The 16,958-nt window shown below is 46.2% G+C and overlaps 1 protein-coding gene across 4 annotated transcripts in view; it reads right to left on the minus strand.

The window, feature by feature from the left end:
* Positions 1-5,879: 5,879 nt before the first annotated feature.
* LOC126547034 (uncharacterized) overlaps positions 5,880-16,958 on the minus strand; it is a 109,072-nt gene continuing 97,993 nt past the window's right edge. For all 4 annotated transcript variants that reach the window (XM_050194854.2, XM_050194855.2, XM_050194853.2 and 1 more), the window contains exon 13: positions 5,880-7,779. In XM_050194854.2, coding sequence (XP_050050811.1) covers positions 7,494-7,779 — 286 coding nt within the window. In that variant the 3' untranslated portion in view covers positions 5,880-7,493. The remainder of the gene's footprint in view (positions 7,780-16,958) is intronic.

Consider the following 16,958-nt stretch of genomic DNA (forward strand, 5'->3'; position numbering starts at 1 on the left):
CTCCTTCTTTCAGCGACCGCACATGTTCAGCTGCACGGTCGTTCACGCATCTACCCGTTTGGCCCACATAGGTTTTCCCGCAGGTCAAAGGTATTTCATATACCACACCGGTGCAACACTTTACAAACTGCTTTCCATGTTGTTTGGTGCAGCTGCTCCTCGTACCCTCGCTCGCGACGCAGGCGCTGAGCTGTGCTTGTTTTCGAGGAGCCGAAAACACGACTGAGACGCCATGTCTGTTTGCCACCTTTTTCATATTGTGGGCTATCCTATATACATACGGAACCACTTCCGGCTTCGCAGCTAGTTTTTCTTGTGCGCACGGTTTCTTGACCATGGCACCTTTGATGTTTTGCAAGATCGCTTCAGCCACTGCTGTGATAACCGTGCTTGGGAACCCCGCCGAAACCAACCTATCAACTTGCTTGTCAAAGCTCGCATGCATTGCATGGTGACCCGATTTCACGAGAGCAGACTCAAGACAAAGTTTAGCAATGGAACGTTTTACAGTTTTTGAATGCGCTGACGCGTAAGGAAGAAGCTCCTTTTGTGTTCGAGGTGCATACTGCCAACATACATGATCTTCACCCAAGGTAATGTTAATGTCTAAAAACTGTAATCGCCCCTGCAAGGGTAGTTCATGCGTGAATATCAACCCCCGTCCCTCCTCTTTAGAACTGTCTAGGACAGTGCTAACACCATCTGTGTAAGTCAACACGTTCAGTTTGCTAAAAACTATTAAAGAATCTTCAACATACCTGAACACAATAAGTACAACTTTTCCTGTTAAAATTGGCTCCAAGGCGCTGTCAATGCAGGTTAAGAAAATGTTAGTAAGCACCGGGGCTACGCAGGATTCAATACAAATCCCTTGTCTTTGTCGATAAAACTTGTTCTCAAAAGAGAGAAACGTCGTATCAAGGTAAAATTCTAGCATTTTCATCAAATTGTCTATTGACACGCCAGAGGAGTTTTGGAACTCCACTGCACTGTTACATTCTATAGCATCTCTGACAGAACTAAATAAGGCATCGTGGGGCACAGAGTAAAGCAAGTCTTCAACATCTACTGAAAACACATAACCAATGGAACTACCTTCCTCAAGAAACTTAACATCTTTGGAACTCTTTGTGGCGTACAGATCTTGAACTTTAAGGGATGTAAGGTGTTTTTGAAGAGACTTGCTTAACTCAATCTGCCAAGTTCCATTTTCGCTGACCACTGTTCTGAATGGCACGGACAGTTTGTGCGTTTTGGCCGTAAAGAACACGGAAAGGGCATTGCTTTTGCTGTTACCAATGTTATTGGTCAGCCTCCTCAGATCTAATTCTTTGCACATCGCAGCCGCCTTGCCTTTCACTCTCGTTGCACTAGCTTTCAGAGGGATGAAGTTCTTTGCAATTGCTTCGCCGGCTCTTTTTTGAATCTCTTCCTCGGTGAGCACTACGAACCCACCATCCTTGTCGGCTTGAAGAAGCTGGAGTCTATTGTTCCTGAAATACGACACGACTTTTCCCATAGAATCTTTGCTAGGCAACGTGGTAGTGCTGGTCGTAGATCTTATAAGCGTATCCACGTCAGTAGGCATCTTTCACGGTTTTCTTCCAACGCCTTTCCTGCTATGCGCCTATAAGTGCCAGGAACTCATGTGCTTCCATCCATGGCTCGTGGCTGAATTTCGGACCTTTGTTCAACACATGCCTGACATCGTTGGGAAGATCAACGTCTCCGATGACCGTCAGCAGCCTTTCCGGGGGCTTCTTGTCCTTCTTCAGAGAAGACGACTGTAAACACTGGTTCAGTGTCTGAGCCCACCAAAACTCAGTCATACTTAATATAAGGCGTCGAATTGCACGAAGCTTCTTCTCTGCCTGCCATCCCGTATCCACCTTGTAACAAATTGCACGCACATGGTCTTCACATCTTCTGATCTGCCGCCACAACTCTGCTTTCAAGAACCTGCAAATGCGTTTTAGCAGTCCAACGGGTGGTCGCAAATAACCAAAAAGGGCACTCACGTCCGCTGGAGCTAGGAACGCATAGGAAGGTACTTCCATTGGTTATGTGTTTTCAGTAGATGTTGAAGGCTTGCTTTACTCTGTGCCCCACGATGCCTTATTTAGTTCTGTCAGAGAGGCTATAGAATGTAACGGTGCAGTAGAGTTCCAAAACTCCTCTGGCGTGTCAAAAGACAATTTTATGAAAATGCTAGAATTTTACCTTGATGCGACGTTTCTCTCTTTTGAGAACAAGTTTTATCGACAAAGAAAAGGGATTTGTATTGGATCCTGCGTAGCCCTGGTGCTTACTAACATTTTCTTAACCTGTATTGACAGCACCTTGGAGCCAATTTTAACAGGAAAGGGTGTACTAAAAGTGTTCAGGTATGTTGAAGATTCTTTAATAGTTTTTAGCAAACTGAACGTGTTGACTTACACAGATGGTGTTAGCACTGTCCTAGACAGTTTTAAAGAGGAGGGACGGGGGTTGGTATTCACGCATGAACTACCCTTGCAGGGGCGATTACAGTTTTTAGACATTAACATTACCTTGGGTGAAGATCATGTATGTTGGCAGTACGCACCTCGAGCACAAAAGGAGCTTCTTCCTTACGCGTCGGCGCATTAAAAAACTGTAAAACGTTCCATTGCTAAACTTTGTCTTGAGTCTGCTCTCGTGAAATCGTGTCACCATGCAATGCATGTGAGCTTTGACAAGCAAGTTGATAGGTTGGTTTCGGCGGGGTTCCCAAGCACAGTTATCACAGCAGTGGCTGAAGCGATCTTGCAAAATATCAAAGGTGCCATGTCAAGAAACCGTGCGCACAAGAAAAACTAGCTGCAAAGCCGGAAGTGGTTCCGTATGTACATAGGATAGCCCACAATATGAAAAAGGTGGCAAACAGACACGGCGTCTCAGTCGTGTTTTCGGCTCCTCGAAAACAAGCACAGCTCAGCGCCCGCGTCGCGAGCGAGGGTACGAGGAGCAGCTGCACCAAACAACATGGAAAGCAGTTTGTAAAGTGTTGCACCGGTGTGGTATATGAAATACCTTTGACCTGTGGGAAAACCTATGTGGGCCAAACGGGTAGATGCGTGAACGACCGTGCAGCTGAACATGTGCGGTCGCTGAAAGAAGGAGGTGCGCATCTTTCGCAGCATTGCGCAACTTGCACTGCGTGTGATCGAGCGGCAGAACATTCACCACGAAAGCAATGCCAGTACTGCAAGAAGTGTGAACCACGGTTCAGGATGATAAAGATTCTTGGCAGAAGTAGGGAAACAAAGGCACGTGAGGTTTTGGAAGCATTCCATATAAAGAAAAGAGGAAAAAACTGTGTTAGTGATACTTCCGTGACCCTCTTCAAAAGCGAAATGTCTTATCTAGAACGGTTTGACATGTCTGTGATTTTCCTTATATTTGCAGATTTTCTCGGTGAATAAAGATAGATTAAGTTGGCGCTTGTCCTGTGTCGTTCTCCCTCTTGTGATCGTCTTAGTTGGCGCTGTTCCTTCCTAAAACAGCAGTTCAGCACATCCATAACTGTCTGGACAGTGACGAAAGGCTCAGTTCATTTGTGCTGTAGCTGCATTGTTACAGAAAAGTTACAGAAGTCAGTGCTACTGAGGAACTATAATAGTTCATTTTTAAATTCTGTACCTCTGAAACTGCTAACTTGGTAAATGTTTCAAGTATGTGATAACAAGCTAGCTTGATGCAGGTTTCCTGACAGGCAGCTGCAACAGGCAGAAAATTAGGGTGAACTGCTGTAGGATGTGTTTAATAAAGTTCCAGCCGACAAGCCTGCATACACTCAAGCACTGACCACACAACCATGCTGCACCTGCAAGTGGAGCCAAACAATCTCATTGAGCCACTGGCAACCTTGCCAGCATGCTACAATACACACCACGTAATATACCTCAGTTACTGCAGACTTCGCCTCCTCTATTTTTTTCAATGCCAGTGCAAGTGCTCGCTTCAGCATGGGAGCCGTGGGTGCGCCTTAGTTCAGCGAGTTGTTGCGATGTGACGCTACTCAGGTGGTACGACTGGTACGACTTCTTGCGTCACGCGTACGTCTGAGCACGCACCGCTGCCTTTCTGATAGAGAAGCGGTAGACGCTCTGTCCCTGCGTCTATCAGGTCATCACACGTCTGTCAGTGTTCCTCCGACTTCTGTCATGAGGTGCCACCCAGATGGTACACTCCCCCACCACCGTAATGTAGGTGGAAACGCTAGCCTACGGGGGAGAGTAGCAAAGGATGATAGGATCAGCCGCATCTGGCTGGCATTGAAAAAAAAAAGAGGAGGCGCTGCTGCAGCAGACAATAAATCGGCCAAATAAAGGATTACTTGCCTGAAAAGATTGCGCTCAACGATTTTTAAGTTTCAAGGTGGCCTGTGCTCCGTCTTCTTTAGTGGGCACAGAAATTTACTCATTTTCCCATCATACACAACTGTTTCAACGTTTGCCATCTCCCAAACTGTGCTGTGACAAATGCAGGGCATAAAAAAAAATGCATGCTTCACCTACTAGTCAGCCATGATGCTGAGAAGCTAGTCACCAAAGCAGGTTATTGGAACTTAAAAAACATTTATTGTGAGTGGCTGTACACAGAAATAAATATGACAACTGTGCCTTGAAATCCCTGTTATGCAGACAAAACACTGCCCAGTACTTAAAAAAAAAAAAAAAGTATAGCTTTATAAATATGAATGTACACTGCATTCCAAAATGCCTCCGTGTATATATAGGGTGTGCCATCTAACTTGAAAAAAACTTTTAAAATATGCAAATGCCACGTAACTGGACAGAACCAAGGTACTGTTATTTGCCATCACTTGGAGATAGATTATTTTTTGCATTTTGCCTAATTACATTAGTCTTAACAAATCAACTTCTTAGTATTATGATCAGATGAAAAGTGTCTTCTTTCGTACTTGGAAAAACACTTATCTAGCACATATTGAGCAACAGAAAGCTGTATCAAGAGTCGTTCATGTTGCTCTATAATTTTCTCATTGACACTTTTTATCTATTTACAATATTTGAGAAGCTGATTAATTAAGACTGATTATGTAATTAGGCGGAATGCAAAAAAATAATCTGAGTGTCTGCAAGCGACGGCAAACAACATTACCTTGGTTCTATACAGCTATGTGGCATGTACATATTTTTAAAGTTTGGCTCAAGTTAAATGGGGCACTCGGTATATGGCACATATAGCACAATAAGCAAAAATTTTAGGAAGGTATTGAACATTGCATGGTGACACAGCTGCGAGTTTGACCATGTACATAAGCACCAGTGAACAGCTCCAGCAGCTTATGTTAATGGCGTGATAGGTTTCTTTTCCAAACAGCAGGCACAAAAATCAAGAAAAGGAAAAAAAGCATGGGATAGCAGGGGATGGTCACACTATATGACAGCATCAAAGTTCACTAGCTTTTCAGAACGCGCTATCAATTCCCATTTTTACTGTAGGCCTTCATTCCTTTGTCTCTGCCCTACGCATAGAGCAAGACAACCCACAAATGGATGAACACAAATGGATACAAAACACAAGTGCTTTTTCCATAGTGCACTTATTTTATTCCACATCTGCACTGAAAATGCAGATTGCCATTACCAAGGTAGGTGAGAAAACGTGGCTATGATGATCAATGTACCCATTACAGGACATGTCCTCTCTCCCGGGTTTGGATCATTCCATCGACGCACTGAACACAGACTACAATACGTAAACCGTGTTCACAGAAACTTGAAGTACTCGATGAAAATAACTGGGAAATCTTTCCATCCAATCAAGGAATATACACGGGCAACAAGCACTTGTATGTATGGAGACAAAAAAATCAAGTTCTAGGCAAATGGTCAACTTAAAGTCCTTTTAATTCAACCAAATACTCCAGCTCCACGAGCATGATATCAATGTACTGTTCACACTGGTGACACTGCATTCACAAACAGTGCCTTAGGCGATTCAATAAATTCGTCATGACAGGAAGAAAGAAGAATCCATTCATTTTCAGTCATTCAAACTGCACATAAAAACAATAAAAGTCCAGTCACATATAACAACAATGTTGCATGATGAACAGTATGTAAACAATGACACCTTTGAACAACACACTGAAAGTCCCCCTTCAATGTTTTGATTTTATAAATAGCATCAATGTCTTCAATTAACCTCTTAATGCCACTAATGACAGGCAAGAAGACTGCCAAATCATGCCGGTCTGTTAGTTTTGCCTCATGCACACTTTAGGAAACCACATAGTCAAGATGATGCATGAAAATTGGCAGGAAGTATGAAAGGCAATAGCACTTCTATTAGATTGCTTTCAGCAAAGTAATTCACAAATAGCAGTTAGCTCACAGTGAACATACTGCACGCCCTGTGCATCACAGAGGCTTCCAATCCAGCTAATTTTTTTCAGAGACTGTCCAGACAGTGCATGTAATTACAATGCAAATTTAAATCAGCATGTGTGTTTTGAAATAAAGGTAGGAGCTGGTTACATATATTTACACACTGTACAACTTCACACATCTTTTACCTCCATAACTGTAACCACCACCATCACACATAGCACACACACAATGTTTGTGAGGAAATGGCACTAAAAAGATTAAAGAATAGATGAATAACAAGACAAATGCCAGAAGCCACCAGATTAAGAGAGCCACTTTGCCTTTCTCAATCAGCAAGCACAATTGTTTAAAAGTAAAAACATGAAACAGAGGTGAACAAAAAGTAAAGAATGCCATGACCCACACAGCACATTACTGAAGTTTCATGAAAAACAAGTCAAAAGAAGGATAAAACAGAAATTCCAGTGAATATGCATAAAGATGCTGACTAGTACATAGCATAACTTAAATGATGAGGTGTTGTTTATATTTACAAACAGCAATAATGTCAAAGCTTGAGAAAACTGAAAAGTTGCTCATGCTACCTGCACAAACAGCTAAAACAGACACAAAGGCACACATAGCCACACACTAAGGCAGTGCAATAAGTGTTTGCTTTTGTCCACTTTCAAGACGAACTATGTCCACACCAAAAATGTGGTTTGCACATGTGGTGTGCCTGCCAAAAAATAAAGGTGGGGAGCAAATTTCTCAAACGCAAACCAACTTCACACTCTGCGTCGTGAACAACCAACCATGTGCACTGATCATGCAGCAAAGGAGCCAGTGTGCTCTGAACAGTTATCATTCATGTATCAGATGAAAAAAATGTTCACACTATCGATCAACATGCATCAGCTTTGCACACAACCACGTCCACCAAGCAGCACTCACAGAAAACAGGAGAGGATGAAAAATAAAAGAAGAAAATTGGCAATTCTACAACAGCTGGTGTCTGGGAGATGCCTTCGCTTAGCAAGCTGCACCATACAGCTTCACAACACCCAACACCCTCACTTCCCCCAGTGCTGTGAGGCTCCTCGTTGGCATCGCACAGAAGACAGAGGAGGCAGATTAGAGGTTGAGCATGCGCCGGGCTGTCTTAGTTCTACGTGACGCAGCACGCTCTGGGGGTAAGCTGGCAGGTGTGGTCTTCTTTTCTGCAGTGTCACCAGTTGGTTTGCCCTTGGTTCTGTGTGCACTGTCAATGATGGCCTCCAGGCAGCGGCCAAACTCCTCCAGTACCGAGCGCTCCATTTCGGCAAAGGGCCTCTTGAGACGCTCGGCCTCATCCGCACGTGCAAGCAGGCACTGGCAGGTGGCCTCCACCACTTCCTGGGTGATGAATGCAAACGGCAGCCTGCAGACAACCATGAAAGTTTGCAGAGTGAATGCATGCAATAACACTCATTTGCAGCCTCATGTTGACTGCACAAGAAGCCAATCAATCAAAATGGGGCTGTTTGTGAAGCTGCATTAGGACGAAGCAATTAAAACAAAGTCATGCGAGTTGTAAATTCATTTTGTAATACAGCACAAAGAGCAGCAAGTATGAAAAAGTTCCATTGTTTCTTTTTAGTTTTTGTACCTTGGTGTGCTGTATTACACGATGAAATTCTGTGGTGCGACACCTTCGTTTTGATATTTCAAAACCAGACTTGAAGCTCAATATGAAGCCTAAATTGTGATGTGAGGTATTATGATAGCTGTTGAACAGTTACCATAATACTTAACAAAAAAGAAAACTAGAAAAGTACCAGTTAGGAGGACGTTGGGCAAGGAGACATAACCTCTCCGTTAACATTTACTGCATACTCGATTAGGAGGGGTTAGGTTAAAGATTAATGAGAAATGTCCCAGTAAACCAGCGTTGAATAAACACAAAACCCAACTAGAGAAGCTCCACATGAAACTTGAGTTCACATTTTTTCACATTAAATACTATGTTCTGACAGCTATACATTTTTAACAAAATGCTTTACCTGACTTGTAACTAATTAGATCAGTAGAGCATGATAATTTGTCACTAAAAACTTTGCAATTGAAAACTTGACAGGCTAAAGTGTGCGCTTGATGGCAAAAATGATGCGGACTTAAAGTGCCAGGCAGGCCTTGCATTGCACGTGGCTGCCATGACAAAGCACAAAAATTGCAAGAGGAATATAAATGGTCAGTCAAATATAAATACGCACATCCTCCTATTATTTAAGAAGGCTTCAGAAATTTCTTGTTCCTGGCAGTTCCATTGCTTAAAGAGGTCCTGAACCACCCCTCGGGTTTGGTGGAAAAACATAGCCCACAAATAGCATATGCTGCTGTGAACATCTCAGCCAAATATTGTAGTCGTGCGTGCAATGTGGAACTCGCAAGCAGAGCACGAAGTGAACTTTTTCTCAAACACTCTCTTTTCAACAGATTTCCCTTCACTCTTTTTGCGCGCTATAATTCATCATATAGCATATTCCCATATACAGCTGCTATTGGCCAATAGCTGACATCAATCAAAAAGTGTTTTTGGATTAGTGTGCTCCTTCCTACTGTTACTTTGTATATTTATTGACACAGTTTGATAAACAGATTGTAGTAAGTGAAATTCTGCTTACAAATTTCAATAAGAATTATGTACTTCTGGAAGAAGCCAACTATCTTCTGCTCACGCTCAGCTGTGGCCGCCTGCGATTGGTGTCGTAGCTGTCAGATCTCGCTAATTTTGATTAGTTTTGAACACTCAACTAGCCTTGAACCACGCAAACCTTAAGGTCAGACTATACGCACGCTTGCCAGAGCGCACTCACTCCTGGCCGCTCCGGGCTAGACACCTTGACAGACTTCGTATTGAGCTATTTACAGCGCTTCAAAATGCGAAAGTTGGATGTGGCTACTATCCAGTGGTCAAGCTGGTGCAGGACAAAGCTGTTCTGCAGCACGGCCAGATTGCTACATATGAGCGCGAGCATGCACTCACGCCCTGTCGTGCCTAAAGCAAACGCTAGGCATACACACTACAGTTGCATGTAGCTGCGGTTGCTATGTAGCGTAGAAACTGCGGCTGCCGCGGGGTGCCGCGACGAGTCTATCTGCTTAGGACAATCACGTTTGTCGTGTCGTAGGCACCAACATCGGAAATAGTAGCATCTACGTGAACTTCCAAACTCAAATTTGAACTATGTGCCACGATGACGTTATGTAGGCGGAGTGTTGTGGGTACACTCTGCTCCGCCATAGCCTTCACACTGCAAAGCATTGAAGAAGGAGTGGGAACACTGCGAAGGGGATCACAGGCGACCTTTGATTGTCAATAACTCCGCTTATGCTACGTGCATTGAAGTACTTTTTGCGGCAGAGTGTTTCTGGAACAGTCCATTTTAACTTCAGATGCATTTCTCAACTTTGATAAAAAGTGGTTCAAGGGCCCTTTAAGCAAGTGCATGCAGTTATCTGTAACAAGTGCGACCTGCCAGATACCCGCCTTTCTTCAAAAAAGCACCAACATCCGTTGCGTTGTGAAGATGTATCAACAACTCAGAGCATGCACATTCATACTCTCTTAAAGTGGTAATAATAACTGCCGGCTGACAAACGCAATAAATAGGACCATAACAGATGTGATCAGTTTACAAAGTATTGATAAACCTTTAATATATACCATGTATTCTTGCGAAAGGGCTGCACTTGTAAATTTGGGCCTAAAAATTTCAAGAAAGAAAATTTATTCACGGATGGGCCGCACCCCCTTTTCCCATGTGTGCACTTCATCAGCCACGGGTGGCATCTTTACACGGTGTTGATGGACATACCTGTCAACCTGTGAACTTAAAATCTGTAAAATCAATGGCCACAATACCGAGGAATGAGAGGAGAAAGGGGGTAGTTGCACAGAGGTCTCTTTCCCCCCCTTTAACCCTTTCAGGCGCCAACTGAGTCTGTTGATTTAAAACTTACCTCAACCGCATTTTCATCATTTTCAGAATAGTAAAAAGCTTACAGCTGCAAAACAGATTAAAAACTTTCAATCCTTTAGCATGTTCTGTCGTGTTTAGAGAACGCGGACACTATGTGAAAACCAATACAGGAACATCGGATGTGAGAACATCAACTATTTCCCCTCTAGCAGGCTTAAAAAAATTATGGGATTTTACGTGCCAAAACCACTTTCTGATTGTGAGGCACGCCGTAGTGGAGGACTCCGGAAATTTAGACCACCTGGGGTTCTTTAACGTACACCTAAATCTAAGTACACTGGTGCTTTCGCATTTCGCCCCCATTGAAATGCGGCCGCCGTGGCTGGGATTCGATCCCGCGACCTCGTGCTCAGCAGTCCCACACCATAGCCACTGAGAAACCACGGCTGGTTCGTCTAGCAGGCTTAAAAAGCACCTATCCAGTCACTTGCCAATTTGGCCTGCTGCAACAAATTGTGAAAAACAATGAAAGAAGTGAACCTGCTGCATACAATGACATACTTACACCGAGTAGAAATACCCATCTGTTTACATTCCCACTCATATTATTCAAGCATTTTGCACTTGTTATTCAAACTTGAAGCACAATTCCAATCAGAAGTGTTTTAACATGTATGTGAAACATTTTAAATGTCATTACTTTCACAGTGCCTTTATTGTCGATGCACAACCTTGGCGTATAAGAGTACACAGCACCTCAAAGGGTTAAGCTTAATCTGAGAACACGCTTTTTAAAGGATGCATACGCACTTCGTTAACAATCTTTTACCTTTAGACGCAGCTCACAAGCAGCAGCAGACTTAAAACGGTATAAACTGACAACGAACACATTGTTTTTATATCACAGTGATTTTTACCAGCAAACTTGCGGTTGCCAATTTCAGCTGCTTCAGGAACTTGCTCAAAGCAAGTATCCCTCTGGTGTCCTTCCACCATCAAATAACTTCAAAAGGAAATTTCAGAGACTAACAAGCGAAACTTTTTTGCAAATAGAATTTGTTTTTCGTAACGTTTGACTGAAAATTTGGAAAGTAACGGACCCCCATTTGTAAATTTTATGAATAATTCAGGAGGATTGACAGGTATGAACACGGTACACAGATGTGGGTTGGTCTCCTCCTCTTTAGTTGAAATTACAGTTGATAATCTTTTGGCAGGAAGCTCATCCACTTAACCATTTGGTGGCGGTATCATAAAGTTTGTTTCCTGGTGCATGCGGTTTGTGCTTTCACACTTTATGGCCATATCATCTTTTGAAGACAGCTTTGCGCTGCCTCGTGTGTGTACGTGAGGCTTTCTGTGTTTCATGCGTACCGAATTTACATGATTGTAAGTCGACCCCCCCCCCCCCCCCCCATATCACGTGACAGAAAAAAAAAAAAAAAGGGAGAGCATACCCAAGGGCGCATTTGATAACGAAAATTTACTAGTAGCTGACATGGTCACTGGACTACTCGTCTTCACTAGTGCTGCCATCGTCATCGTTGCTGCGGTCCCACAGCACGTCGTCGTCGAGCGAAATTTAACATTGGGCAAACGACTGCACAACGACATCTTGTGGAACAGCAGCCCACGCCGAATGCACTCAACCACACGCAGCCGTCAGGGAGGCTCTTTTGACAGGTCCGGTTAGCGTAATTTCGCTATCTTCGGCTGCCAGCCACTTGTACTCATGGCATAGCACGTCCTTAATGACCATATCGCACTTCACTGGCAGGGACCGATCACGCATTTCAGCGACGTACGCCGCAAGCTTAGCCTACAGCTCCGGAAAGCGTCCAGACTTCGGCACGTGGGAAATTTCTCACATGCCGTCACAGGTGAAAATTTCGCTTCACTGCAGTCGCCACTCTCACATCACCCGTTCAGAAACAACGAACTTTCGGCCCGCTGCGCAGTGATTTGTTTCTTCGGTGTAAAGGATGGCAGCCTCCTTGAACGCTGCTGTGAACGAGTGCCGAATGATTAGTGGGCCTGGAGCACTCATCACGACTGAGGAAGCATAGAAGTAGCACGTAGCCGGCAGTCAAGTGGAACGCGTCAAACCAATGCCAATGCCTTTCAACAGAGAAAGCATAGAGGCTAGAAAATTTCTCCTAGTGTCGGGAGCGGGCGCCCTTTCCCGAAGCGCCGGAGAAACCAGTTTGGATGCTTGGCGGGATAGTTCGAAGAAGGCGCTGCGCTCCTGTGGCGGGCTACTGACACCAGCCGAAGGAATGCAGACACAAGTCGTCGCCAGTTTTGGGTAGCACGTGCACCGACGTAGTTCACTTTGTTCCAGCCTTTATTTACGTTGACACCGTAGTCCCACGGCTTGGTGCGATGCGACGTGCTGAACTTCTGTGACAATGCCTTGGACATGGATTCACTAACTCTTAAAGTAATGCCACACATTAGCCGCTCGCACATTCATCCCAAATGCGTTTGAAAAAATGTGCGTGAACTTAGCCTTCCAGCTATTTAGCGAGGAGGTACTAAAGGGTTTTTTTTTCTATAAAGTTCATTTGGACAGGCACTTTATAACAACCGAGCCGACAAAAGAGCTTGTGAAGCTTATGTAAACGTTAATATTATAAAGGAGGTTTATTGGGGTTCGTAGCGACCGCCGGTTCTACGATGCACAGAGCAGTCTCAGAGCTCGAGCCTCTGCTGCGCGCTTGATGCTGCCGATGCTGCTGACTGCGCGCACATTCCTCATCTTCCTTACAATGGCCCCGCAGAAATAAAGGATCCATCTTGGCGACTTAGTTTTCTGGAAGGATGGTAGAATTGTGATAAGGCTTGAGACGCTGAACGTGAACGACTTCGCGGTTACGACGTCGCATGTCGGACGGTGGCGTTAGCGGCTCAACCAGATAATTAACGGGTGATGTTCTCTCGAGAACGCGGTATGGACCATGGTACTTCGGAAGGAGTTTTGAAGCGAGCCCCGGCGTGCGGTGTGGCACTAACAACCAGACGAGAGCGCCCGGGAGAAAAGTGGGCGTCGAGTTCTGGGCATCGTGAACGGCTTTTTGGCGGTTCTGGTCGTCCAAAGTGAATCGGCGGGCAAGCTGGTGACATTCCTCTGCTTGTCTGGCGGCTTCCGAGATTGGCAGGCATTCAGATGGGTCCGGCCGGTAGGGCAGAATGGTGTCGATGGTGTGCGAAGGATGACGGCCGTAAAGAAGGTAAAAGGGTGAGAATCCGGTAGTGGCCTGAGTCGCGGTGTTGTAGGCGTAAGTGACAAACGGAAGAACTAGGTCCCAATTAGAGTGATCAGGTGAGACATACATGGCGAGCATGTCACCAAGAGTTCGATTAAAGCGTTCCGTGGTACCGTTAGTCTGTGGATGATAAGCAGTGCATTTACGATGAACAATAGCGCATTCAGTAAGCAGTTGTTCGATGACTTCAGATAAGAAGGCGCGGCCTCGATCGCTTAAAAGTTCACGTCGACCTCCATGACGAAGGGGAAAACGACGAAGTAGGAAATTGGCGACCTCCTGCGCTGTAGCATTTGGTAGAGCAGCAGTCTCCGAATAACGGGTTAAGTGGTCTACCGCAACGATTATCCACCTGTTGCCGGCAGGAGTCAACGGAAGCGGCCCGTAGAGATCTATGCCCACGCGATCAAAGGGTCAGGATGGGCATTGTAAAGGCTGGAGTTCACCGGCGGTATTGTGCGGTGGCGCTTTCCGGCGTTGGCACTCATGACAAGAGCGGACGAACTTTCGAACGAAATTATACATTCCCCGCCAGTAATAGCGGTGGCGAAGTCTTTCGTAGGTCTTGAAGACTCCCGCATGGCCACATTGAGGGTCGACGTGGAACGAGGAGCAGAGCTCTGCTCGCAAGATTCTCGGAATGACGAGAAACCAGGTGCGTCCCTCTGGGCCATAGTTGCGTCGATATAGTAGCTGGTCGCGAATCGCAAAATGAGGCACTTGGCGCCGAAGCGTACGTGACGCTGGAACTTTCGACGTATCCGAGAGAAGGTCGAGCAGAGATGCAGTCCAGGGATCATTACGCTGTGCAGCAGCGATAGTGTCAACGTCCAGAGGGGATAATGTGCACTCGCAGGGGGAGTCGTCACTGGCCTTCGGGGGAAGCGGTGATCGGGATAGCGCGTCAGTGTCGGAGTGCTTTCGCCCGGAACGGTACACCACACGGATGTCGTATTCTTGGATTCGCAATGCCCAGCGGGCAAAGCGGCCCGATGGATCTTTGAGCGTCGACAGCCAACATAGTGCGTGGTGGTCGGTCACTACGTGAAAAGATCGGCCGTATAAATATGGGCGAAACTTGCCAAGCGCCCACACAATGGCCAAACACTCCTTTTCTGTAACGCTGTAATTGGTCTCCGCCTTGGTTAATGTGCGACTCGCGTATGCGACGACGTATTCTGGGTGGCCAGGTTGACGCTGTGCCAACACAGCGCCAAGGCCTACACCGCTTGCATCGGTATAGATTTCGGTTGGCGCTTGTGGGTCAAAATGGCGAAGATGGGTGGCGTCGTGAGAAGACGGCGCAAGGTTGTGAAGGCGTCGTCACACTCTGGAGACCATGATGAGAGATCTCTAGCGCCGCCAAGGAGCTGTGTGAGAGCCGATATAATTGACGCAAAGTTTCGAACGAATCGCCGGAAGTAAGAGCAGAGGCCGATAAAACTGCGTAGCTCTTTCGTAGTAGTAGGTTTTGGGAACGCAGTAACAGCACGTAGCTTCTCAGGATCCGGGCGAATGCCCTCCTTTGACACGACATGGCCTAAAATTTTTAGCTGACGAACAGCAAATCTACACTTCTTCAAGTTAAGTTGCAACCCGGCGTTGGTCAAGCAAGTGAGCACGTGCTGGAGGCGGAGCAGGTGTGTTAGGAAATCAGGGGCGAACACCACAATGTCGTCAAGATAGCAAAGACATGTTTTCCATTTGAGGCCACGCAGAACATTATCCATCATTCTTTCGAACGTAGCAGGTGCGTTGCAAAGTCCGAAAGGCATGACGGTGAATTCATACAAGCCGTCTGGTGTAACAAAGGCAGTTTTCGGGCGATCGGCCTCTGCCATCGGAACCTGCCAGTAGCCTGACCGCAAATCCAGCGAAGAAAAGAACTCGGCTCCCTGCAAACAGTCCAGAGGATCATCGATGCGTGGTAATGGATAGACGTCCTTCAGCGTGATCTTGTTCAACCGCCGAAAGTCAACACAGAAGCGGATGGAACCGTCTTTCTTTGTGACGAGGACCATGGGAGAGGCCCATGGGCTTTGGGAAGGTTGAATGACGCCTCGACGGAGCATGTCATCGACCTGGTCTGCAATGACGCGACGTTCCGTAGCGGACATGCGATATGGTCTTTGTCGCAGGGGTGAGTGAGTGCCAGTGTCGATGTAATGCTTGACTGTCGATGCACGGCCAAGAGAGGTTTGCGCAACGTTGAAAGAAAGGCGGAAGTGCTGAAGGATTGCGACAAGTTGAGATCGCTGCGAAGGCGTCAGATCTTCAGCGATGAATGGGCTGAACACACCAGTCGATGTTGAGTTTGGTACAGAGAGGGCACTCAGTTCATGGGCGGCAGTAGAAGACACTTCGTCGAGGACGGAGACAATCCGTGTTGAATCGACCGACTCGACGTAACCAAGGCTTTCATGGCGGAGCAGTGATAGCGGCGATGAAAGATGATTGTAAATGGGCATCGTGCTCACACCGGCGGCAAGGTCAAGAGCTGCAAAGGGCAAAGGAAGCGCTTTTCGGGTAACAAAGTGATGACAGGGCATGAAGAAGACCGTCCCATCCGATATGGTACTACAGAAGACTGGTACGAATGCTGACGAGCACGGGGGGATACAGGTGTCTTCTTTCACGACAATTTTAGCGGCAGGATGAGCATCGACCGAGGCCAGGTCACCAAGGTGGAAAAGTTCAATCTCAGCCCGAGCGCAATTGATGATGGCATTGTGACGTGACAGAAAATCCCATCCTAGAATAACGGCGTGGGAGCACGATGAAATAACTATGAATTCAATCGTGTACAAAACGTCCTGTATGATCACACAGGCAGTACAAGCAGCGGTAGGGTGAATGGGTTGAGCACTCGCCGTTCGGAGCGACAATCCAGACAGAGACGTCGTCACTTTACGAAGCGAACGGCAAAACCTGGCATCCATAACTGAAATAGCGGCACCGGTATCGACTAAGGCGACTGTAGCGACATCTTCGATAAGCACATCAATGACATTGGCAGGTAAAGGAGGAGGACTTCGGCATGTCGACACTTGCGCAGTTCTTGCCTCAGGAACTGCGTCGTCTAGTTTCCCTCTTCGTTAGAGACGGGTCGTCGACGCATAGGGGCAAGCGATCGACAACGTGGGGAGGGTGACCGGAGGCGTTCGAAGCAAGGACGGCGATCAGTCTGGGAGCGAGCTGGTGATGGGTCGAAAGGTTCGTAAGGCGCATTTGAATCAGGCGGCACATAGGGCGCTCGGCGATCGTCATCGAACGCCTGCGAGCGGCAGCGGCAGAACTTTGCGACATGACCGGGACACCTACATGCGAAGCATATAGGGCGATTGTCCGGCGTACGCCACGGGTTAGCGACG

The sequence above is a fragment of the Dermacentor andersoni genome, chromosome 1 (genome assembly GCF_023375885.2).
Source record: "Dermacentor andersoni chromosome 1, qqDerAnde1_hic_scaffold, whole genome shotgun sequence".
NCBI lineage: Eukaryota > Metazoa > Arthropoda > Arachnida > Ixodida > Ixodidae > Dermacentor > Dermacentor andersoni.